At 41.5% G+C, this 25,643-nt stretch overlaps 1 protein-coding gene across 1 annotated transcript; it reads right to left on the reverse strand.

The window, feature by feature from the left end:
* Positions 1-7,289: 7,289 nt before the first annotated feature.
* Positions 7,290-8,765, reverse strand: SOWAHA (sosondowah ankyrin repeat domain family member A). Its single transcript, XM_063121549.1, has one exon. It carries the CDS (start codon positions 8,763-8,765, stop codon positions 7,290-7,292), a length of 1,476 nt encoding a protein of 491 aa, XP_062977619.1.
* Between the last annotated feature and the right edge of the window lie 16,878 nt (positions 8,766-25,643).

Here is a 25,643-nt window from a genome sequence, read left to right on the forward strand (position 1 = left end):
TGGTTTTGCAAGACCAGGAAAAAAGACACTGTCCCTGGTAAATAGGGGCAGTTTCTGCATATGCTGATCTGTTTACTGCAGATAGTCACTATGTTGTTTGTCTGCAGTAAACAAATTGCATACACCAAGGGCATATTGTGAATATCCTCATTTAGAGGTTTCTTCATTAGTACTAATCATTGGAAACATCAATTACTGTCTCTGCGCCCACTTTACTTTGATTCACATGCAAATCAAGTAACAAAGCACACCAAGGGAATGTAGGCCATGTAGCTTGAATACACAGAACAGGAGGCAGACAAAATTAAGTCCACGCACATGAAGAATTCAAAGTGTTTCTCCCCATATAATTAATACTGCAATGTTTATGTTTTTCACAGTATTTCAATTAGGGGTCAATAATCCTATATAGCTGAACTTGAAGAGCTGCAGGAAGTGACCCAATCTCAGACAGAGAAACTGCAGAGCTGTGGTAAAAAGAGCTGAAGGAGAGATGGAGAACTGCCATCAACTGAAAACTTATGCAGCATGATTCTTAACAAGGGACAAGATTTCCTGGAAGGAAACCCTGTTTAGAGCCCTAAACAGAAGTTGGCTGGTCACGAAATGTGGTGTAGACATCATCAAGGCTGCATGAAAAACTGATGTAATGGGCATGTAGGATTGTTAGGGTTTTTTCCATTTGGAAATGCTCGGCGTTCAGCTTCCACAATTGATTTTTCTAGGAAATCTTGCCAGCCGTTTTTCTGAAAAACCCGACCAAATCTAGAATCTCTTGAATGGCCCATTATTCAGAAAGCCTGGAAAGGACTTGTGGATGTTTTCCCCTGTGCTTTATGACGTAGCATGTGATCTTGATATTCCAAAGGTACTGAGCATCTGCCATTTCTACTGAACCAATTTGGAGTAATTGAGCCTTCTTCCTTCTCATCGTGCCCAGACCCTGAGGACTTTTGGGCAGAACTAGCCCACCCCTGAAGCAGAGTGAGATACCTGTAGCAAGTGGTGGAGGTGGAGCAGCAGCAAATTGTGCCACTCTCCTCTGCTTTGCCCCAGCCAGGAGGACCCACTACCACTACTGCTGCCCCACTACCTCTAGTGGGTACTCTAGAGAGCTCCACCAGCCACTCTCCAGCTGTGGCGTTTGCTGCAGGAAAAGAGCAGCCAGCAGAGCTCTCTGGAACAGCTGCCCGTCCTTCTTTGCCACCTGCGCTTCTCTGATGTCACAACGCCAGTGTCAGCAGAGAGGACAAAAATGCTGTGCTGGGAAAGGCTGTGGATCCATAGGCTCCAAAGTCCTCCTGTTCCCCTGACGTACACACACGGGAACGCCTTCAGCAACCAACATAGTTTATTGTACTCCCATTGAAAGCAATGGGAACGGCTGTTAAGAAACAGCCATAAAAGGAGAAATTAAAAGATGTCGCCCCAACTTCTACCCTGTATAGGAAAAGATGGTTCTTGCACCTCAGTTTTCCCCTCTCTCTCCCACACTAGGATTGCTCTGATCATTTACAAAATGAATCCTTCCCTAACCTCATGGAGGTTAGAATTCTTTGGGGTTCCACAGGAATGCAGCAGTTGCTAAGGGAGCATTACGCTTCCAACAGCAGGGTCTTAAAGCCATGATTACAACTTGCATTTAGAGTTCATTGCAATCTTATGCAATAAAACAGATTTTTATTTCTTTGGAGAATAAATGTGAATATGTAAGCACCTCCCTAGATGAACTTTAGTCCACCACAGCTGGGTGTGGCTACCTTGCAAAGTAAAAACATTTTTGTGTTCTGCTGATAAGATGTGCACTGCTCTGCCAGCAAACAAGCATTTAGGATGTGAAGAACCACCACAGTTGACGTTAAGCGAACACTGTGAGAAAATACAGTGACTGAAACATTTAGGATTGATATGTAATTCTAGCATCAAACCACAGGTAGTAGAGTTGCCAACTTTTCCCCCATGATGTACACAAAGCTTCTAACAGATTCATCGCAAGAAGAAATTCCATAAACACAGACAGGTTCTCTCAGCATTGCATTTAGTCACGCAATTCTTAAAGACATAGAGCAAGCTTCTGCAAGAAAGAAAAAGGAGACATATGTTTAAATCAAAAGGTGTAATGTATATTATGTTTTAATATAGAAAGGGAAAAAAGCAAAATTCTGGTTTATCTGAGGGTTGTCTATATGTGGGGAAAGCCCCGCAGTGGCTGTGAATCTGTGGTCAGTTATACCCCAACTTTTTCAGTTGGAGCAACGTCAGTACAGCTCTTTCACCATCTGACGTCGCTCTGGGGACAATCTGAAGGTGGTCCCTGGTGGAACATGACGAGTGACTGGTCACCTTCCACCAGGAAGAGGGTGGGGGGCGTTTCCAGTACCTGGATGACCGCAGGAAATCCCACACTTCCTCCTCGACATCAGGATTACCCAACGCCACCCCGAGAGAGGGAAACTGTGGGGTTTTGGAGGGAGGCAGCGCCAACCCAGCGCCGTGAAGACAGCCCCCAGATTACATATAGCTGAAACATACAATACAATTTGTTGTCTGGATGTTGCCAAAGAAGTATTTTAGGTTCTGTATAAGGAACCATCTTCCCCTATCTGTTTAACTAGCTTTAAGTGTCTCTTAAAAGCCTTCAATGTTGAAGGTGGTATGTTATGTTATTAATAGGATAAAGAAACAACGACTGTGTGTGTAATAGAATACATTTTCTCACACATTTCAAGAATCAGTCATAGGTGAAATTTCTGAATATTTTATTCATTGAAGAGAATTACTAATTGATTTGATGAGGATTTTGCCAATAAAAGAATCAACAGATTAATCCCACACATTTCTGACAAAATGAAGCTCTGTTAGAAGTTCACTCCCCCAGAATTACCCATTAATTCATTAAACATGTAGTTTATAAGGGTGAAGTCCTATCAGAATTGGACAAGCAATGGGTGGTTCCATTTTACAGGGTTCATAGGGACAGTTTTGCTTACTTGTAGGTATAGAATATATGTGCCATATAAATTTGGTAGTATTTTCTTAGCTCAGAAGGAAGCAAATTGATGGGAAATCATGACTATGTTCCCTTTATAGTTTAAACCAAAGCACATAAAGGAGAAATTTAGAATAAAAGTTTGTTTTTTATCCTATTACCATAGTTATTAGTTTCCTATCATCATAGTTATATAAAATTTGCTTCTGCAGAACAACTACTTTTAGAATCATTAGAATGGTATTATTTACAGGTCATTCAATCTATTCATCAACCACCGCTTGGATAACTAACATTTATTAAGGTCATTGTTCACTACGAAATGGGTAATACACCATTTGAGTCGGACTTGCTAAAGTCATGACACAAACATGAGCAGGAAAAGGGTGGAAATGTTTTAACTCTTTCTCTTGTTAGACTTTGATTTAAAGTCGCTGAGCCTTAAGGGCAAGAAATTGGTGTTTGTACTGCAAGGAACCTGCTGCAATGCCTTACAACACAGTTCAAATGGATGAGGACTAAGGGTGCTTCCAGGTGAGGCTTTTATGCTGTCATTGCCCTGCTTCATTGACATTATTTTATGGGGAGCCCAGGTGTTATCTTCCATTTGCAACCCCACCTATATTTTCTTGCAACTTCTTCTTACCAAAATAATCTGTTAAGGAAGGAAAGATAGCATAGCAGCACAATGCCTTTTAATGGGTATCACTAGGAGCTGTCTGTTTGGAAGCATCCCAAGTAGAATGATCAGCTGCATCTAGAGATGCAGCAGTTAGAAGCATCACCTTATATATTTCTGCTGGTCTTATAGGTTAGGGGCATAATGGATGAAGATGGCCACCTTAGTTCTAAGAATGCTGGGTGCTTTGCTCCTTAGTCAAGCTCTACAGTTAAGGAGTACAGCTAAGACAAAGTGGTTAGGGAGAAGGGCTATAGGAGATAAGTTCTATTCCCCTTGTCCATTTGCCCCATTGCTGTTAAAACTGGACCCTTCCCCTTTTCTTTGTGAATGCTGCAATATTGTAGAAACAAAAAGCCCATACAAAATTGATGATTGTGCTCTTCACTCAACATTGCATTGTGGTCACTGTAACTTATTTACAGAGAATGGAAACAGGAAATGGTTGTCTTCTCCCCATTTCTGGAGCATATGTACTACAACTTGCAGAATGCTTTAGCAAAGACTGTTATGTATGGACACATACACACACATAGCCAGAAATAAGAAGTTTTGAGTTTATTAAAGCAAGGCTGATATCAAAACAACATTCCAAGAGGCACTGACCTTGAAAAGAATGTTGGTATTGTCACTGTTAAAACTGAAAACATCTAATAGGGATTTAACAAGCAAACTATTGTAGTTACATACGCTTACTTATTTGTTCATTTTATTGTAGCAGAAACAAGGATTTTAAAAGTAAGTATCAGAAGAACATCAATGAAGGCTTGCTATGGCAGTGCAAGGAAACAGCGTTCCATGAAGAACTGTTTAAGGAAACCTACGTTTTGTTCTCAACCAAACTGCTTTTACCTGGTGAAGTGGGTCCTACATGGGTCAGACTAACCTTAATCTGTTTTGAGATTCATATGTTTAATTTGCAGGGTTTACATATATAAATACATATTGGCTATATTAGATCATTCAGCTTCAGTATTGCATGGTGACCTATAGTGAAAACAATTTAAGCATCATTTGTCTTTAAGCATGGTCCTCGTATTACTAACAGGACTACCTTACAATATGTTTCAGTTTCTGCTTATATATTTCCACTTAACTGACTAAGACTGCCTATGTGCTTAACCCCCTTACAGGAGTGTATGCATTACTTCTGTGCATTTATACGAGAAGCTGCAATGGCAGTACGAGATTCAACAAGGGAAGCTTTTCCCTATATGAAATGGTAGCAGCAATAGAGTAAACTTCACTTCTGCTTGTTGTAGAACTGTTAAATGCTCTGGAGATCAATTAACTTTTAAAAGGTGGTAACCCTACATGAAGGTTGCAACTCCAGTCACAAGACTTCAAGTGAGTGTTTTCAGGTTTAAATTGGCTTTTGTTTAAAAATCCAGCATGCATGTAAAACCAGCCATGTCCCATTCCTGTTTAACAGCATTTACACGTGGCACAAATAGCACAGGAAAGGTGCAAGTATTTTATGTGAAAATATTCTTGAGCTTCAGCCTGATACACCCTTACTTGGGAGTAAGTCCCATTAAATTCAGTGGGATGTATTTCCAAGTAAACAAATGAAGGCTTCATACAACACACTGAAGAGTCAATTGTATTAAAACCAATGTACCCCCAAACAGCCATCCATCAATTTGTAAAATGGGACAGTAATTACCCATATATAAAAGGCTTTTACTTCAAGCAAAGCATAAACAAATCTAGATGGATGTCATGCTAAAAATGAATGACATTTCACAATTATCTTTTAAAATTGCCCATTAAGCCACAAAAAATATATTAGATGCATTTAAAAGCTGCAGTACACATTTACCTGCAAGTAAATCCCATTGAATAGGGCTTACTTCTGAGTAGTCATGCAGCAGATTACACTGTTACACTTTATATTATGGAGTAGCACAATTACTTTTATTCACTCAGTGATGGCTGATGGAACATGCAACATGGCCAACTTTGGTTTAAAAAGTTGTCACTGTAAATGCATCAAAACAGTTCCACATTTATACAATGAACAATATAAAAGTAATTGCCTCAATCATTATATTTCCATTAATCTGTTTCTCGTATAAAAATATGTACTGTAAATAGGGTTTTTCCTCTCCTATTACTATCGGAGAGAACAGACAGTTGTATTATATTTTGTCAAATTGTCAAGCTTGCAACAATAATTGTATAGATCTTCTCTGAATATATGAAGAAATGACTGAATTGGCCATATAAATATAAGATTGAGGTAGAGATGTTAGGGTTTTCTTCTGCTTTAAAGTTGGCTAAAGGTGGTTTTCTAATTTCAACATGTATTCTGCATTCTGCACATACTAAAGTACTTCAAATAGTATTTGCTTGATGGCATTGTAAAGAGATTTTTTTTAATTATAATATTCTGTAAAGTTCCCTCCTCTCCAGCATGCCACTTTTCAACACATTTACAGCTAAAATATAAAATGGACATTTTGAATTTACAGCATCCTCTTTAAAAATCAAAACACAGATTTGCTACAGTTCGTCAAGTGTTTCTTAATTCTTTCACAGTAATCATAGATCCCTGAAAACTAAGTTGGCTGTCATAAAAACTGTATCCAGTGCAAGTGTTTACAGAAACAGTTGTACATTTCCAACAGTGAAAATGGCACGTTGCTAGGCAAGGGAACCCTTCTTTTATCAAATACATTAATCTGATCAGCAGAGCTGGCTAGGAAGCTACAAATATCCCCAGTAAGACTTTTTATTCCTGAACCAGAAGATTTTGAAGGAGTCAACCATTTTGTTCTTGAAACCCTGCATGCAGCAAACTAAACTTAGTGTTTTTGTTTCAAGATACACTGCTGCTTTTTATGCAGTCACATCCATCAGAAATGGACTCACTTATTCTGATCCTTTACAGATACATGTAGTCCAATTCCATCCATGCTTACTCAGAAGTAAGCTCATTGATGTCAGCAGGACTTATTCCCAGGTAAGAGTCCACAAGATTGCAGCATTACTCATTAGATTTTAATGGAACTTGTATTCAATTAAGTGAATACAGCTTAAATTAAGAATTTTGAAAGATCCTACATTAAATTTTACTCACTAAAACAGACTTCCCCACAAAACTGATGAAAGTTCAAATCAGTTTAGTAAAGCTAACTTTTCTCAGCTAAACTTTAGATGCTTCCAGATGAGGCTTTTGTTGTGTAGTCCCCCGTCTCACTCATGGAATTTTACAGGGCGCCAGATAATATTGTCTTCCATTTGTAACCCTCCTGGGTTTTCCCACCACTTCTTCCCTCCACTTCTTCCACCTCTTTTCTTACCAGAAAAAAAATCTCTTAAAAAGGGAAAGACAGATTTTACACAATCCCGTTTCATTAGTAGTATCAGGAACCTTCCATCTGGAAGCACCCTTTGTTCTCAGTGAAAAGGCTATCTCTGTGAGGTAAAGGTCATATTCCAGAATGCGCAACCAACAATAATGTTTACATACAATTTGAGAAAAAGATCTATTTTTTAGTCCTTGGATTAGACCTGCTACAGAGAAACAAGCACACAAAGGAAAGGTATTTCTGAGAAAGAATGATCAATGTAACCCTGTTTCAATATTCATATTAATTGACTTCAGCGAGGCAGAGACTAGTGACCAAAAAATAACTCTGAAACTGGTCTACGTTTTGATGTGGTTTCCTCCTGTTCTTCCTCCACTGCCTCAGACAAGGAAGAAGAGGATGAGAAAGTTCCTCTGAGCTTCAGCTTCCTCCTTGGGGCTGTGGCTGCATGAAGGAATTTATTGAGCGTAGCAGGTTTCTTTAAGCCTTTGGTCAGCTCATAGAAAGCAGTGTCATCAGACAAAAGCCCCAAGACCGTACTGGTGGAACTCAAAATAGAAGCAGCCACCTTTGCGTTCTTCTTGATGGAGGAGTTGTGTCCAGAGATGGTGTGAAGATCAGGGTCACGCAAGAGATGCCTGACTGCAAAAGAAGACCCTTCTTTTAAATAGTGAAATGGTTTCTTCCCACTATAGTCTCTCAAGCTTACCTTGGCATTGTAATCCTTGACCAACCGAGCAATGACTTCTTCTTGTCCATGTATGGCAGCGATATGGAGTGGAGTATAACCGCCATAGGACTTGGCATTCACATTGACGTGTGCGCCACCATTCTCAGCCACCTCAATGACTTTATGCAACATGTCACAGTTTCCAGTTTTAGCTGCCCAGTGCAGAACAGTGAACCCGGTCATGAAATCTCTCTTGCTGGCCAGACTCTTGTCACTCAGCAACAGGCCATGAAGCCGCTGGGACCACTGGCCAGCTGTGGCTGAGACCAGCCACTCATGTTCAGCAGCTTCCAGTGGGACCGTAGTTGCGCTGTCAGCTTCTTCACCCACCTTTTGAGACTTTGGCACCCTCTTAAGGTGAGGGGAGCTGGGTGGCTCCTCGAACTGCCGCCTCTTTGTGTAAGGAGAAGTAGACGGGGTGATGGCAGAGAGCCCCCCTTGGGGCCAGTCTTTGCTTTCGGGCTGCTCTTGCTCTGGGCTCAGTTCCTCCAGCCTCTGAGCCCCACCCCTGGGAGGCAGCACGAGGCGCACCGGCAACATGCAGGGCTTCTGTGGGGCAGCTTTGGGGCTCAACTTATCATGGCCATTGGGGGCTTTGGGCAGCTCCACGTCCCCCCTTTGGAAAAGACTCTTCAACTGAGACACAGGCAGTGATACCTGGTTCTCCTCAAGAGCTTCCTGGTCAGGCGGGAGAGGAGGGACCCCTGAGGCGGCATGGAGAGCAGGGGCCAAGGGGGCCGCGCCTGCGCCTTCCTCTGCCTCCACCTCCGCGCCGCCAGAACGCTCCCCGGCGGTGGGCGCCGCGCTCCGTTCCGCCCCCAACTCCAGCAGGTGCGTCTTCTTCAGCACCACGAACTCGACGTCGTCCAGCTCCCGCACGACGGCCACGTTGTTGACGAAGCGCTCGAGGAGTGCGGCTCTCTCTCCGGGGTCTCCGCCGGGCACCTCCAGCAGCGGCTTGAAGTGGCTCGCCAGCAGCGAATTGCTCACCTGGCCGCCGTGCTCCTGCAGGAAGCCCAGCACGGCAGCCTGGCTCAGCGCGGACTCAGCCATGCCCGCCTCGGCAGCCAGGCGGGACAGCGGGGCGCGGAGAGCGTCAGCCCAGAGAGCCGGAGGAGTCCCTTTCCTGGTTGGGCGCAGCCACCTGCTGCTGCCTCAGCTGTGGAGGGAGCCTCTCTGGCGCTCTCCCAGCTGGCGAGCAGCGCGCTGGGGTGGAGTGCAGGAGAAGGGCCACCCACACAGCGGAGGGGTCTGGGATTTGTAGTCGAGGACGCACCTGAGTTTTCACCCGGCCGGTGCTTCTCCCAAACGTTCGGGAGGCGTCCAGGCACCGCGGCCGGGCTCTTTCCTCACCACTCTTTCCCAAGTGGTTTCACCCAGAAAGCGCGCATCTTCCGTTCCATCCCACGTGGATAAAATAAAGACAAAAAGCGCCCCCCTTCCTTAATTAGAAATGAAACATTCCTGCACTCTCTGCGGTCCCTGCTGGCAGCTACAGGCTTCTCTGAGCCCAATCCGCAAGGCAAACCCAAGCCAGGTTGAGCGACTGCATGTCCACGCCAAACCACATCAATTTCTGATTAATCTGGTATGGGACCTAGTGTCGCAGACATTAGGATAATCCCAAACCTGCCCTACCTACCCCCCTCCAACCATCGATTATCGGTTTGAAACCTTCATTGACATGTTACATTGTTTGGAAACAAAACAAAACAAAAAAAATAGAATAGAATGTTCAAATAAGGAAAACATTCTTTTTGTTGGCAATTGTCATCAGTGACATCTAGTAAAGCAAGAAGGCCAGACTGAGGACATAAACGTGTGAGTATAATCATATATAAGTAAGCAAAGATAGCCCTCTTAGCCATTTAAAAAATCTCAGAATCCATATTAATGTAACTCTTTTATCGTTAGCCTAATCAAGATATTGTTGGCCTAATAAAAATATTATTGACCTAATAAAGATATTATAATAAAATATGGATTTTATAATTATGCAGACCATCCACTCCCTCCCACTTATTGCCACAGTTAGTTGTTTATAATTTGCCTTCCTCTAAAACAGAATCAAGGTGGTGTACAATCTAATTAAACAAAACATATAGCTATAAACACACTTATACACACAGACAGACACAGAGGGAAAGAGCCTTATCAAAAGAGGTTACAAAACAGCACAGTTTTAAAGATGGCTTTCCAAAGAGGGAGATCTTTGTTCTCTCAAATGGAAACCAAAGAGCACAAGAGAAACAGCTCTTCCTTGCACAAACTAAGCTCCAAAGGTGCTAGTATGCGGAGCTTGGCTTCCCCAGAAGAGCCAAGCGTGTGAGGGGACTCATATAGGAATAGATGCTCCTGGGAACGGGTAAGACCACCTAGACCACTGAGATCTGTGAAGTTCAGAAGCAGCACTGTGAAAATTGCTCAGAAAGAGGCCAACAGCCATTACTATGTTTCAGAAGATGAAGAAAATTGCTCAGTTGGGCTGCTGTCAGATAGCAATGGGGCTGCTGCATTCTGTACCAGTTGGATGTTTCTGGACTGTCTTCAAGTGTAACACCATTGCACAAATCCAAATGAGAGTGGCTAGCTGGGCATGAATAATAGAAGCTAGATCCCTGTTGGTTAATTTTAAAGTTGCTTTGTTAACTTCCTGGGGCAGGGCAAAATGTATGTTTTGTAGGTGCATTCCTCTCAATAAAGTTCCCAAGATACACCTTTTTGTATCTAATCTGGGTTTGCCATCCCTTGATGTTGCAGAACAAGGTCAGAGCATTATACCCACAGCCATGTGGGCCACTGGCAGATGCAGCCCTCCCCCAATTAATCAAAGCATGTCTTCCTGTCTTTCAGCTGTTTCCTCCACCACCACATTTTATTTCTAAAATGAGAAGCTGCCTGGACCCTTCTTCTCTCCCAATGCCATCTTGAGAGGGTTGGTTTTGGTCACCCACTTATGAAGGAAAATCATTCTGCATCTGCTCTTGGATGGTTGTTGTTGTTGTTGTTATTATTATTATTATTATTATTATTATTATTATTATTATTATTTCTTCTTCACACATTTCCATGACTGAGCAGCATTTAAAACAGATGCAGGCAAGCCCTTTTGAAAATATGAAGCTGTCTTACCAGGAATTAGACCATTACTCCATCTAGCCAAGTATGACTGGTAGTGACTCCCCAAAGTCTCCAGCAATGATCTTTCCAGCCCTTCTACCCAAGATCCTGAGGCTGAGAGTGAAACTGAGATCTTTTGAAGGCAACACCTGAACTCAATCCCTACACAATGGCTGCTCCTTCCCCAGCCCTGCCCTGCTTGAACTAGTCCTGCCCAATGCACCTGTAGTCGTTCAAAGATACTTGATTCTTGATAAAAGGAAGCATGGCCTCTGGGTTGATCTTGTAAAGATACATGGATATGGGTCCTATTACTTAGATGGACAGGGTTGGAAAGAGAGTTGGGGGACTGAGGGGGGGGAGGGAAAAGTGGTTTGAAAGCCTGCTGGGACAAAATGTGAACAGAATAGGGATGCCATGAAGGCATTCGAATCATAGTTGTTTTGTACCACTCCAGACCAGTTGCACATGTCTGATCTACTCAAGTTATAGCAGACTCCTTGAGGAAAAATGAGCTGTTCCCTTTATTAATGGACAACTCTTGTGGTCCTTGACTTTACTGGGAGAGAATAGCCATAGAATATCTGTCTTAGCTCCCGTTCTTCTGCACAATTTACTTGCCTTGCTTGTCCTTTCTCTATTGAAATCAATGAGACTAACTTAAGCTCAATTGATTTCAATGGATCTACTCTAAGTATGAGTAAATCTGGATCAACTCAATGAATATAATCAGGTGGTAGCCTATTAAGTGTTTACTTACTGTGGTGAGTATAAAACCACATGGGAAGCTGGACTTGCCTAGCCTTTATCAAGGTAGTGAAATTAAAATGTTGCCTAAACCTAATCAGAAACCTGCAAAAAACTGAAATTATCCTTACCATATGGACAGATGTCACACATGACTCTCTCCCATGTGTTTGCAGGCCTGTCATGGTCAGTTACTATACTGGCAGTCTGAATTCACCCTTCTCTAGGAGCTTTACAGAAGAAAGATACTTTACTAAGGTATCCTCCACCTCAAGAATATAGCACAGTCCTCACTCTGTACTCTTCCATTTACAGAACTGAAAATTCAGTAGCTGCGGCAGGGTGTGGCAGAAAATTAAGAGTAGTATAAACAGCTACACTTGCCAAATTAGCTTCTAAAAGTAACAGAGCAAAGCATATTTGTGGCAATATTGCCTGGGCTAATAAAATAATTGCTTGCTTTATTTCTGCCACAATTTCCTTAAGCAATGAATAATTTTTGCCCCCAGTTATCAGACATAAGCCACAGCTTTCAACTCAATTATTGAGGTTTGTAAATTGAAGCTTGTGTTGTTCTGAAGAAGCTCTCATTCCATTGTGTCTGACTAAGCTGCAGTTTTTTTGATATTTGCACCATCACAGCTATAGAAATGGGATTTCATCCATAGATCAGCTTTTGGGGAAGATAATATTTTCTACATGCTCCCCTAACTTTTCTCCTTATTGCTTGGTGTGACCGACTGCTTTATCAACCTCATTGTCTCTCCCTATTTACCTAACTGAAGGAAAGAAAAACAATGGATTCTTTGACTACATCTATTGCCAAGACTGTCTGCAAACTGTTCTGGCATAGAAAACAAAGATGGGTGTGCTGGTCCATGAGTGGGGAGGGGAATCCAAAAGTTGGGCGATATCTTCATTAGGGCTAAGCAAAATGCCACAAAATTGCTGTGCGACCTTTTGAGTTCCCCAGAATTCTTCATAAGACTAGATGGTACAAAAATTGGGGTGAGGGAGAGAGAAAAAAGGTACAAAAATAAGCCAGATGTTGTGGCCAAGAGGCCTGCAGTTTAGACTCTGTCTCAAAATGGAGCTTGTCATCTGAATGAATGTGTTGCAGGTATCAGATTATGCCTAGCATTCTGGGACCAAGAAGTAATGGCTAATTCTTGTTTCTGAAAACATAAAGGCCAGCTGCAATTCTGATGCTCATATACTTAATGTAGTATAAACCTTCAGGGCACAATCCTATGCATGTTTCGACAGAAATAAGTCCTACAATTCCCAGCAGCCCAAGTTACTTATAGCTCTTTGAAGTTTGCCTCCCTATTGTGTAACTTAGTTGCCCTGCCTTTCAAATTGTTTATACGCAACAGTGTTTTTCCTCTCCACAATGGCTACTGTACCCACTCAATGCAGTGTGTGTAGCGGGCATTAGAGTGGGTTACCATACCATGTGGTGGGAGCAGCATAGTTAAAATTGGGTGCTCCATGGAAAAAATGCAGCAACCACGGAGACAGCTGCCTAGAACATCTGGAACTTTCACCAAAGCTGTAGGCAGCACTCCATCCATCACTGAGGATGGATGGAGTGGCTGCTGAGGCCTGATTCCTGCCACTGGGATGGGAGGATGGCAATTTACTTAGGGAGCAGGGATGGGGAAGTCAATCACGGCACACTGCATGGTTCCCAGTTGTGTGAGAGGTGTGAGTGTTGTGGTTTTCCTACCCCTTCCCACAGCATAGTTCTCCTACCACCACCACCATGTGATTGTGTGAATAGGGCCTCAGTGGTTGAGTATGGGTTGTTTTGAACCATGGGTAATTCATTGAACTGTGGGTTAGCAGGTTAACTGAACACAGATACCGTAGTTCATGAACCATGTAGTGGGGTGTATTTTCTTGACCAAGCCACCTTGTTACCCCATGGTTTGTTTTTGGGTTGTTCAGGGAGGTTAACAAACCCCTGAGGCTGCGTTCAGACAATATAATTCACCCTGCGGAAAATGTGCTGTATTCAGCCAACACGCTAACCCACTATTCAACAAACAATGCACAATTCAAAACCGTCCACACTCAACCACTCAGAATGGGTTAACATGTTGTGTGAACAGCCCCTGAAAAGAAGCAAGTCATGAACGAGCCTTCCTAGCAGCAGTAGTTGCGTGTCTTGCTGCCTTTGCTTGCTGGAATCATTTGGCTTCATTATTTCTTCTGTATCCATGGCTCTTGATCATGTTGGAGTTTCTTACATTTTCTGTGTTGACAACGTAGGACTGAATAAAGCAGGGGTGGTCAGGCTTTTTGCCCCCAATGGCTACATACAGCAGTGGGCCAGGGTCCATAAAACAGCAGTGGACATGGTTGGAGCTGGGGATGGATGGGCCTTCTGTGTCTGTCTCATGCACATACAGACAAAAAAAAACACAGTCCGCAGGTAATGCCACGCCAAAGGGAGAATAGCTGAGGACTGCATGAATCTCTGGGCCACATATGGCATAATGGAAAATGTTCTTGAAGTCCTCTCCACCCACCATCCACCCACTGTTTGCTTCTTTGATACAAGCATTTGAAGAGTTTTGGGGCATGGAATATATGCAAGTAAATAGAATTGCTAGCATAAAGCAAATTGCTTGATCATTTAGGACCCATGCTAAAATGAGAGATAATGTGAACCGCCAGAGAAATTTGACTATTGGGTGGTATTGAAATGCTGGTTACATCTACTGGAGGGATGATAGTCTGCACATGTTCAGAGGCACTGTTTATTTATTTATATATTTCAGTGCTGAACTAATGCAGTGTATACAAATCCTGGGGCTAAGGCTTGGTAAACCCTGTCTCAGATGAAATCTTGTGGTCTAAGTAAAGTTCCCATCATTGTCATGAAATCTTGGAAACCAGGTAACAACATTGGAAGGAGCCACAAGTAACACTTTTAAAAGATGGATCTGTGGAAAAACATTCTGAGGATAGATGAATTTTTAGTTTTTCTCTGTTTTCTTCTCATGAAGGAAATCTTGTGAGGAAACTTACTTATTACTTCCTTGTTCTTCTTCCCACGGGAACTACCCACATCATAGAATCATAGAGTTGGAAAGGGCCATTTAGGCTATCCCTGCTTAGTCTAGGAATCTAGTTTTTTAGCTTGCCTGACAGATAGCTGTCCGGTCTCCGCTTGAATACCTCCAGCGACGAAGAGCCCATTACCTCCCTAGCCAATTGGTTCCATTGTATGGCAGCTGTGACTGTTGCATTTCTCTAAACTCATTCCAATTTATCTGAATCCTACTTAAAGTGTGGTGTCCAGAACTGGACACAGTATTTGAGATGAGGTCTGATCAGCACAGGGTAGGGTGGACCTATTATTTTCAGTGATTTTGAAACTATACTTGTATTGATGCAACCTAAAATTGCAGTTGCCTTTTTTGCAGCCACATCACACTGCTGACTCATATTTAGCTTTTGAGCAACTACAACTCCAAGATCATTTTCACATGTCCTGTTGCCAGGCCAGGTATCACATTCTTTGAGTATGGTTCTTCAACCAGCTGTGGATTCACCTAGCAGTAGTGCCATGCAGCTCACACTAAACTAGCTTGCTAATCAGAATATAGGACACTATTATCAGATACCTTGCTGAAATCAAGATATATTATGTCCACAGCATTTCCACAATCTACTAAGGAAGTTATCTGATTGAAAAATGAAACAAGATTAGTCTGTTCTTGACAAATCCATGCTGGCTTTTAGTGATCAGTGCATTAGTGTCAAGACGTTTACAGATCAAGCACTATACCATCCTCTCTAGAATCATCCCAGGTATTGATGTCAGATCAACCGATCTATAATTCCCCAGATCTTCCTTTTTACCCCTTTGAAGACAGGGACAACATTTGCCTTCCTCTAGGACTTTACCTGTTCTCCAGGATTTCTCAAAGATCATAGACAGGAGTTCTGAGATTCCATCTGCTAGCTCCTTCAACACCCTAAGATGTGATTCATCTGGATCTGGGGACCTGAACTCATTTTAGGTGTTTAAATATTCCTTGCACTCCTACCACTTCAGCCTGATTGTCCCATATGCCTGATGGGATACTGGTCCTCATTTGAGAGAACACTGAGCCAAAATAGGAGTTGAGCACACCTGCCTTTTCTTTGTCATCTGTCAGCACTTTGCCATCTTTGCTGAACAGGTGGTTTACCATTATTTTTATCTTTCTTTTAGTTTGAACGTATCTGAAGAAGCCCTTTTTTTAGCATCCCTCACCAACCTCATCTCATTCTGAGCTTTAATTTTCCTGACACCATCTTGGCAGTTCTGAGATATCTGCCTGTACACTTCCTTAGTGACATGTCCCTTCTTCCACCTACTACAGGTGTCTTTTTAATTTTTAATTCCCCCCCAAGATAATTGCTCAGCTTTTTGTGTAGCCACATTGGCTTATTCTGTTGTCTTCTATTTCCCTCCCCCATTGTTTCTGATGGAGTCTTTAGTCTCCCCTTTTTAAAGGACTCTCTCCTGAACACTTTTACCTGTTAGGTTTTCCTGCCATGGAATCTCAGTTTATTAAAATCAGTTTTCCTGAAGTCCAGGGTAAATATTTGACTACACTCAGCTTTAGTTTGTCCCACTGGTGGCGCTAGCAACATAGGGAATATTAATGGGATGTTCAGTGCTACCCACCACATGTTAGATTCACTGATTAGGAGTAAAAAATTATATACACAGATACCATTGTTTCTGGATGGTACACCTGTATATAAACTGTGATGACTTGCTTGCAGAATTGTGTGTCTGCTAGTGCTCTTTGCTGTGGGTGACTGGTCTTGCTCTTGTGCCCAAATTAGCAGTGTTAGCACAGACAGATCTCTAGATCTATTAATACGGTGGCAAATATACCTAACAATGGGACTGAACCTGTTCTGCAGAATATTGCCACTGACTCTGATTTGAAGGAACCAAGTTATACTATATGAAATATATAACCAGAAAAAAATGAAGGAGCTTCCATATTAATACATAGATTAAGACCCTGGAAATTTTTTTATTATTATTTTATCTCGTTCTCACTCATGGCAGTTTTTCCAGACAGACATGACAGGCTTTCCCAAGTCATGCTGTCTTTTACAGATTCAGGAATTTCCTGACAATTGAGCATATTTTAATTATGTCTGCTTTCTGGATGTTGGTGTGGATGTAATTTGGTAGGCTCAATTTCTGACGGTTTTCTGTATAGTTTTTTGATGTGATGCCAGTGACTGATGTGACTAATGGAATAATTATGACCTTTTCCTGTTGCCATAGCTCTTTGACTTCTATTATTATTATTATTATTATTATTATTATTATTATTATTGCATGGCAAGTTAAAAAGTACAAGAGGGTAGATTCCTGTCTCAAGGTGGTTGCAATCTAATTATCAGAGGAAGTGATGGGGAATAAAGACAATTAAAAATGGGGAGAATATGCAAGTATTTGAATAATACATACTTAAACCTAGTTGCAGTGGGGTATGGAGGCTAAGGGGTAATTACAAAGGCTAATTTGATTTATTTTACTCTAAAGCTTCAGGGTCAATGTGAGCATGTTTCTAGCCAGATGTTCTTTCCCAACCAAACTTTATGTTCAAAGCAATTCAGCTGAAAACACTCATGCAACATCTCTGCTGTAAATAAGGTGTGGCATCACGTTACAATACAGGTGATGGGAAGAACAAAACTGAATGAGCAGGAAGAATGTGAGTTTTCAATCCAGCATGAACCATGTGGAAGAGAAAGTTGAGAGTTGTGCTTTGCAGATAGTCCAAGGGCTGTCAGTTATCCTTCCTTTTTGAAGCAGAACTAGAGATATTTTTAAACCTTCATGGCAGGGTGAATCTGTTCCTGGAATGCAATCTTGTACTCTACAGCAAACAGAATGATGAAAGCCAGGGCTATCGAATTTCCGCATTCATATTTTCCTCTGAAACAAAGGGGAAGCTATGTGAAGGCAAACAGCTCTTCCATTGTTCAAGAGAAAGATGCACTAAAAATTTCAATGGATAAACAATCATACAAGGACATCCACAGAAAAAAGGCATTATTTGAGCAAAGACTTGGATACAAATCAAGAGCCAATTCTAAAATGTATTGCTTAGTGTAGAGCAGTGGACAATATTACTTACTGTTTTTCAAGAAGCCAAAGTTTTCATTGAATTGTGTTATTGTTGTAGAATAATCTTTTGTTCAACTTAAGTTGTTTTTTTTAAGTGGGGTTACACTTGAAAATAGGCCTGATCTACATTGTGGTACAGCCTTCCTGGGATTGAACTACTTCAGACTACAGATGGAGGGGGTTACTGAATGCTTCTTATCATAAATTCCTTAGCCATGGAAAGTGAACATGTAATTGACAATGATTATTGCTTAGCCCTTTATCTGAAGTGCTAGTTTTCTAAACAGGGAGCTTTTGACATGAGTAAAAATTCAATCATATAGTTTCTCACCTGCTTTTTGAAATAGTGACATCCAAAAAGATCATTATGGTGTGTTTTTTCATGTATAGGCTGGTCCTTTGATTTACTAGCAAGGGTAAGAATAACAGTAGTGTCTTACTAATTATACTAGAGAATATTCCATTTTCCCACATTACAGATGGCATTCTCCTCTAGCAATATGTGGTAGCTAGACATGCAAAAATCTCCTCCTGAATGTAGCCATGCACGTACTCTGGATTTTAGGAAAGCTAGTCGTATAATAAACTTTTCAAATAGAAAAACATTAAAACAGCCAGTCTATAAAACATCCCCAGAGCCATATCAATAAATCAATAAAGCAGCACCTGACTAATGAAATACATCTATTAAAAGCCATTTGAAACAGTTGGGTTTTCAAATCCTTTGTAATAACTGCAACTGAGAGACTGAACTACATTTACTTGGATGGGGGAGGGGGTTTCCATAAGGTAAGGGGCACTCCTGAGAAGGCCCTATACGTAGTGTACACTGATCTAAAAAGTACCCTAAAAGTAAAACCTCCAATACTGATCTTAAAACCATGGCCAAATTCATATGGACTGGGTTCACATATGGGTTAGCGAGTTGATAGTGGGATGTTCCCCTTCACATGGTGGGTTATTTCCCCATGAGAACCCACAGCCTACAGTAAGAGTTATTTTACCTATGGTGGCTTAGCGTGTTGTCTGTCATAAAGCATGGGTTATAGACTGGAGATCGACGACAGAGAAGCTTCGCAAGAGTGACCAAAAATGCTGCCGCTCTTCTACTCCTCTGAAGTGATCTCTATTCTTGTCACAAGGGAAGCAGGGATACAGGAGGAGGGGCAGGGTGTGTTAAATAAACTACTTTGTGTAGCTTCTTTGCCCAATTGTTTGATAGGAGCACAGTAGGTTGTTTGCATAACCATCTACCCCGCATAGCCTGCCACACACCATGTGTTAGCATGATGTGTAAACCCATGGGCTCAAGTGCTCCTTCAAATAACCTGGTCCCAAGCTGTTTAGGGCTAAAAAGCCAAAAACAGCACTTTGAATTGGGTCTGGAATACGAACTGATGTATACACAGATGCAGCCAGCAGCAGATAATGGGAGCTCTCTCATGAATGATCACAGGAGCTGGAAAAATTGCTGCTGCAATCTTGGAAATTGATGGCAGCTGCTGCTGGCTGATTCAAACAAAAATCCAGAGGAAAAGTGTTTCTGGCTTGCATCTGTGTCTTGGCCCTCTGACTTCCCTGAACATGAATGAGAGGGTGATATTAAGAAATGGTTAGTTGAGCATTTTTCTCTCTCTCTGAGGCTCAAGCCACCATGATGTGAAACATATGAAATACCTCCCTGCCTACCCCAAGCAGATTAGGAACATAGGAAGCTGCCTTTTACTGAGGTAGACCATTGGACCATCTAGCCTGGTATTGTTGATACTGGTTTCACAGAGATGCCAGAGATTGAAAACTGGGACCTTCTTTATGAAAAGCATGTGCTCTACCACTGAGCCATGGCTCCTCCCTCTAAAAAATTTACCTGAAGGGAGCTAGTGTGGCATAGTGGTTTGAATATTTGACTGGGACTAGGGAGATGCGGATTCTAGTCCCCATTCAGCCATGAAGCTCACTCGGTGACTTTGGGCCAGTAACTGACTCTCAGGCTCACCTTCCCCGCAGGGTTGTTGTGAGAATAAAGTGGAAAGGAGGGAGGGCCTTGCGAGAGGGGGAAAAGGTGGGATATAAATGTAACAATAAAATAAAGATAAAATAAAGTTGTCGAGGCTGCCAGCTCCAATGGGAGAACCAGCAGGGGGATGAGGGGGCCTCTTAACTCCTTTTTTGCTGACAGTTTTCTACCTCCATATCACCTCCCAGCTGCTTTTAGTCACCACCCTGTATGGGGTAGGGGAAGCATCTAGCAGAATTTAGCCCTGGAAAATCAGCGTGGCAAAAAAGGAGATGTTTATAGATACAAACAGAGACACAACAATCTCTCACTGAAGATTGCAGCTCTTAGGTTTAAAAAGAGAAAGTGTCATGGGAGGAGGACTACCTATGATTAATGCCACTTGTTGTTTAAGAACATAAGAAGAGCCCTGCTGAGTTGGACCAAAAGCTCATCTAGTTCAGCATTGTGTTCACACTGGGCCTGTTTGGACAACACGCTAAGCCATGGTTAGCCCACTAACTCTTTTGCATCCAATGGTTAGTGAGCATGTTTAAACTGTGGTTATCTAGCCACCATGGTTAGGAATGGTTCATATGACATGCTATGCCATAAGATTTAGCTCAAAATTCTTAAACACCGTGGCTTAGCGTGTTGTTTGAACAGGTTCATAGTGGCAAACCAGCTGCCTTGATGGAAAGCCCACAAACAGGACAGCACTTGTGAGGTAAGATGCAAATGGGTAAAATGTAATGCAACTGTTATCTCTGCTTTAGAAGACTTGGAAACTGTTTGGACATAGGCTATAAGAGGCTCTTACGGAGAATAACATTTGTACGTTGTTTGTGTGCCAAGGGCTTGCTTGCCTTCTCTGAAGGAAGCTTTAACAGCCACTTTTTGCACATCTTCTAATGTGTACTGCAGTGTTACTCAGATATTTCTGAACTTGAGCTGCCTCAGGTTCTAAAGTTATTCTGCCTTCTAACATTCTCCACCCCTCCCATTCTCCTCATCCAGCACCTACCATTTCATAGCAGGCTGGGAGAATTCATTGCAAACATATTATACTCACTTTCCCAAGTCTTCAAATTCTGGTAAAGGTTTCCTATTCTGTGATTTTGGGAGCAGTACTATGCATGTAGACTGAAAAAACTCCCACAACTCCCAGAATTTTCCAGCCAGCCATGTGGGGGAATGCTGGGAACTATAGAATTTTTTTGGTCAAAACATGCATAGCATTGCTCCCTTAGCATCTCTGAACATTAAAGTTTAAGTGTAATGACAAAATATTTATTTTTATTCTTTTTAATGTTCTGTAGGTATATTTTTGTTTCAAAACAAACATTATGTTAAAATGTGTTTTGCCTTGGAATTCAAGAGACCTACCCTTGGACAGAGGTGGCTGTCTCACCCTCTTTGTTCCAACTGGATGGCTGAAGGCCTCTGAGTTGGAAAAGACACAGGAGTTTATCCTTAGGCCCTGGTAAGCCCTATATGTTGAATACTTATCAGGTCTCTGGCAGTAGTGGCAGCGCAACTCCACACCAAACAGACAGTGAGAATCTGTACTAGCAACTGTTGAACAGTTTGTACAGTAATGGTTATGAAGTAAACCTACCAGACAAATATTATCTTTGTTTACATATTCTTTAACATCACAAATGCATACATTTCCATGACCCACATTCCTTACATTTACATTTTTACAGTACCCCTCATTTTCCCTAAAAAGGTCACATTAACCATCCAAACATATCCCAGTCCTACTTTTCCTAATCTTAAAGCTATTTTATTGATAACCTAACAGTACAATTTTACACATCTTTTTGCAGAACTTACCTCCAAGATGTAGATTATAGAGCCTAAGAGCTCCATCACACTAGCATTTTATCATAGTGTCGTCCTGCCTTTTCTGTTTTCCCCCACGACCCTCACATGATGTTGTTGTCCCTGTCCTGTAGTCATCTTGCCTCTTCCGCTCCATTTTCTGTGTTTTTCTAGGGCGGGGAAATTTTTGCTCCACGTGTTATAAAACCGCCCTTCTGTCCCTGTGTATTGGCATCCTCATGCTATATCACAAAACATCCCTTCTTGGGGTCATGTGCACTGAAGGGCAGTCTTGCTGACAAAAGAGGAGGGCAAGGGCAGTTCTCCTCCAGCATGCCAAGTTGGTCAAACAGACTTTCGCTGCTCCAACTCCACTTTCATTGCTCTATCATCCACCTATTTCAACTTCCCTCATTTTTTTGTCAACTGTACGAGGTGCCCAGCCAATGAAATGCTAAATCACTAAACTTCAGACAACAAAACCAGAGTGAGGGGGGGAGGTGCCCATGTCCATCAGAATGTCCATCAACCACAAGAATCAATCAACTGGAGGGGGAAGGAGAAGGGGCGGGGTGGCAATACCAGGAAGTGTGAGCCAGCGCAGGTGAAAAGGTAAACAAAGCAAAATAGCGCAACAACACACACACAAGTGACCAGCACTTGATGTGCTAATGAAACAGAGGTGGAAATCATGGATGCAAACCAGGAAAAAACGTAGGTGTGATGGAGCTCTTAGGGTCCAATCATATGCATATTTTCTTGGAAGTGAGCCCCATTGTAGGGTTATGCTGCATAACACTGCTTATCCAATTCACCTGCATCTTTTTTTTAAGAGCAGTAAACCAGAAAAAATTTGATGTCATGGTCTGGTTTCCTCTAACAGAAAGCTCTAACAAACCAAGCCACCGTGTGAATAAAAAACTGAGCTGGTCTTCATGTCACAGTGGCAATTGTGGGGATGGGCAGAGTACACTCAATATTTCTGTTTTTAATTAAAAAACTGAGTAACAACAAACCAAGAGCAATTTGGGTGTTACTCTGGGTGGTTTAACCCATAAACAACCCAGGGTTTCTGGATTTGAACGTCATGAAATAACCCAGGAATGTCGTGTTTCCAGACTGTTAGTTAAAAGTAGAAATATCTCACACTCTCCACTTGTGCTTGCAATTTCTGGGTTAAACAACCCAGGAATTGCCACCCGGTCAATATGTTAATGATGGCTGAGTTCGGATGACATGCTAATCAACATGGGGGAGGGTAATAGGAGCAAAATGGAAATCAACCATTGATTAGCGTGTCATCCGAACTCAGGTGACATCTGAGGGGCTCTTCTTCTAAAGCAGGGGTGGCAACTTGTAGCCCTCCAAATGTTTTGGCCTAAAATTCTCATCTGCAGTCCTAACCAGCATGACCACTGGTAAAGGAGGATGGGATTTATAATCCAAAACATCTGAAGGGCCACAGATTCCACCCCTGCTCTAAAAACATCTGTTTTGAGTTCATCATCATACTGCTGGAGTACTTAAAGAAACCCCCATATCAACTATAAATATACTAAGAGATAAATCAGGTATGACTTTTAATTACTTTTTTGCATTTAAGCTGCAAGTTTTAAAAAGCCTTAACAGCATCACCTGGAGGGGCTGGTAATTACTGGGATTGCAGCAGGTGTGGAGGACTTTAACTCTTTCCTCTCCTGCAGCTATCCTGAAAAATATTTCTACTCTGAAACAGTTATTTGCAAGGGAAATCCCCCCATTGGTTCCACTGGAATGGGCTCACCTCTTGAAATGAATGGGGGTCAGAATATACATTATTGATACTGCAGCCTGTTCACCTTTGGCTAGCCATCCGTATAAGAGGAGACCAGTTATGACATAAGTAACTGTCAGCTGTCACTGCTGAACTTTGAAACTAAGAATGTGGTATCTGAATTTTCTTTGCTTTCCCCCCTCCTCCTCCTCCCTCCCAATCCCCTTTCCTTTTGTGTCATGTCTTTTAGACTGTAAGCCTGTGGGCAGGGACTGTCAAGAAATATTTTTGTAAGCCGGCGTGAGAGCCTTTTTTGGCTGAATAAAAATGCATAAATAAATAAATAAATAAATGAGTATCATAGGAACAGTGTTGTCAATTCTTATCCCGCATATGTTTCTATATTTTAATAAAAATACATAGTGTAAGTGAGGTGTACTTTCCTTTCATAATCAGAGAGAGCAGTTGAAGGTAGAAGAGCAGTAGAGAAACGCCTTTAACATTAATTGGAATTTGCAGGTTGCTTGTAGTTATAATCATTCAATGGAGGAAAAAACTAACAATGTATGTAAACAAGTGAAAACTACAGGAAAATGTCTACATTTTAAAATAGCACTCACATTTAACAAATGTTATCTAATCTTACTTTAAAGGGGAGTATATGAAGAAGCTCAACTTTCGACTGGGGAAAGACTTATGTCAGGCCTGCTGATTATTTATTTATTACATTTTTATACCACCCAATAGCCGAAGCTCTCTGGGCAGTTCACAAAAATTAAAACCATGTAAAGCATAATAAAATGACCAATAGTCTAAAAATACAAATACAAAATACAATATAAAAAGCACAACCAGGATAAAACCACAAAGCAAAAATTGATATAGATTAAAATATGGAGTATTTTACTACTACTACTACTACTATTATTATTATTATTAGTAGTAGTATTTTATTTATTACATTTATATACTGCCCCATAGCTGAAACTCTCTGGACGGTTTACAAAAATTAAAAATATTAGATTAAAAAGACTAAACATTAAAAATCAATATACAAAATTTAAAAACATAAAAACAGCTAACGCTTAAAACAATTTTTTAAACATTCAGCCAGGCCAGAGCTTAGACAATATTGGTCATCCATGGGGCGGAATGACCCTGCTCAGACAACAAGCTAAGCTGCAATAGTTAAGTGTTTTGAGCTAAACATGATAGTTTAGTGTGTCTTGTGAACTATGGTGGCTATATAATCATGGTTTAAACACACTCAGTAACCATTTGCTGCAAAAGGGTTAGCGGCTTAACCATGGCTTAGCGTGTTGTCTGAACAGGCCCATAGTTTAGGATCTATTGCAACACTGAAGAATATGCTGATATGTATAACACACCTTGATTCTGCTTCATTGACACCCCTGAATATTTTTCCTTGTGTAGCTGGGTCAGCTCTGGAAACAAGAATATCTGAGGCAGAGGAGAAAACACCTCCCAGTGCAGCCTTCATATGGTTCCTCTCCACCAACCTACCCAGCCATAGTTCGTAAAATGGATTTATGGAACAAACCTACACATGTCTACTCAGAAGTAAGTTCCATTGTGTTCATAGGGGCTTACTCCCAGGTAAATGAATATAGGATTGTAATATCTGAGCCTATTCAGATATATCATTCAGCAAGAGCTTGTATTAGATTGTAAGCCTATGCGGCAGGGTCTTGCTATTTACTGTTTTACTCTGTACAGCACCATGTACACTGATGGTGCTATATAAATAATAATAATAATAATAATAATAATAATAATAATAATAATAATGCAGGCTTCCCTTACCTGATGCCCTCCATATGTATGGGACTACAACACCCAGCATCCTGGCTGGGGGTGCTGGGTGTTGTAGTTGAACACATCTGGAGGGCATCAGATAGGGGAAGGTTGTAGTAGTTATAGGCTAGCATTTTACATTGTAAATAAAATAAAGCAAAAAGTCTTTGGTTTAAGTTGGCATTGAGCTCTCTTAAGGCTATAATCCTATATGTACACTTACCTGGGAGTAAGCACCACTGAATTCATTGAGACTTATTTCTGAGTAGACATACATAGGATTTCACTATAAGATACCGTAAGTACGCGGCTCTTTCTCTTCTGGCTATACTACCCTCTCTGCAAGATGGCAATAATAATAGCAGAACGCGTTACAGGGTTATTTTAAGGATGCCTGTAACAATATATGTGAAGCGCTTTGAACATTCTATCACACACAGCTATAGCGATGCTATATTATTTTTTATTGTTATTTATATAGCTTTTAAAACACACACCACAGCAACACCACCTAAA

This window comes from Elgaria multicarinata, chromosome 3 (assembly GCF_023053635.1).
Source record: "Elgaria multicarinata webbii isolate HBS135686 ecotype San Diego chromosome 3, rElgMul1.1.pri, whole genome shotgun sequence".
Classification (NCBI taxonomy): Eukaryota; Metazoa; Chordata; class Lepidosauria; order Squamata; family Anguidae; genus Elgaria; species Elgaria multicarinata.

Excerpts from the sequence above, each read along its gene's own strand:
- SOWAHA (XM_063121549.1), bottom strand. The coding sequence starts at position 8,765 with ATGGCTGAGTCCGCGCTGAGCCAGGCTGCCGTGCTGGGCTTCCTGCAG.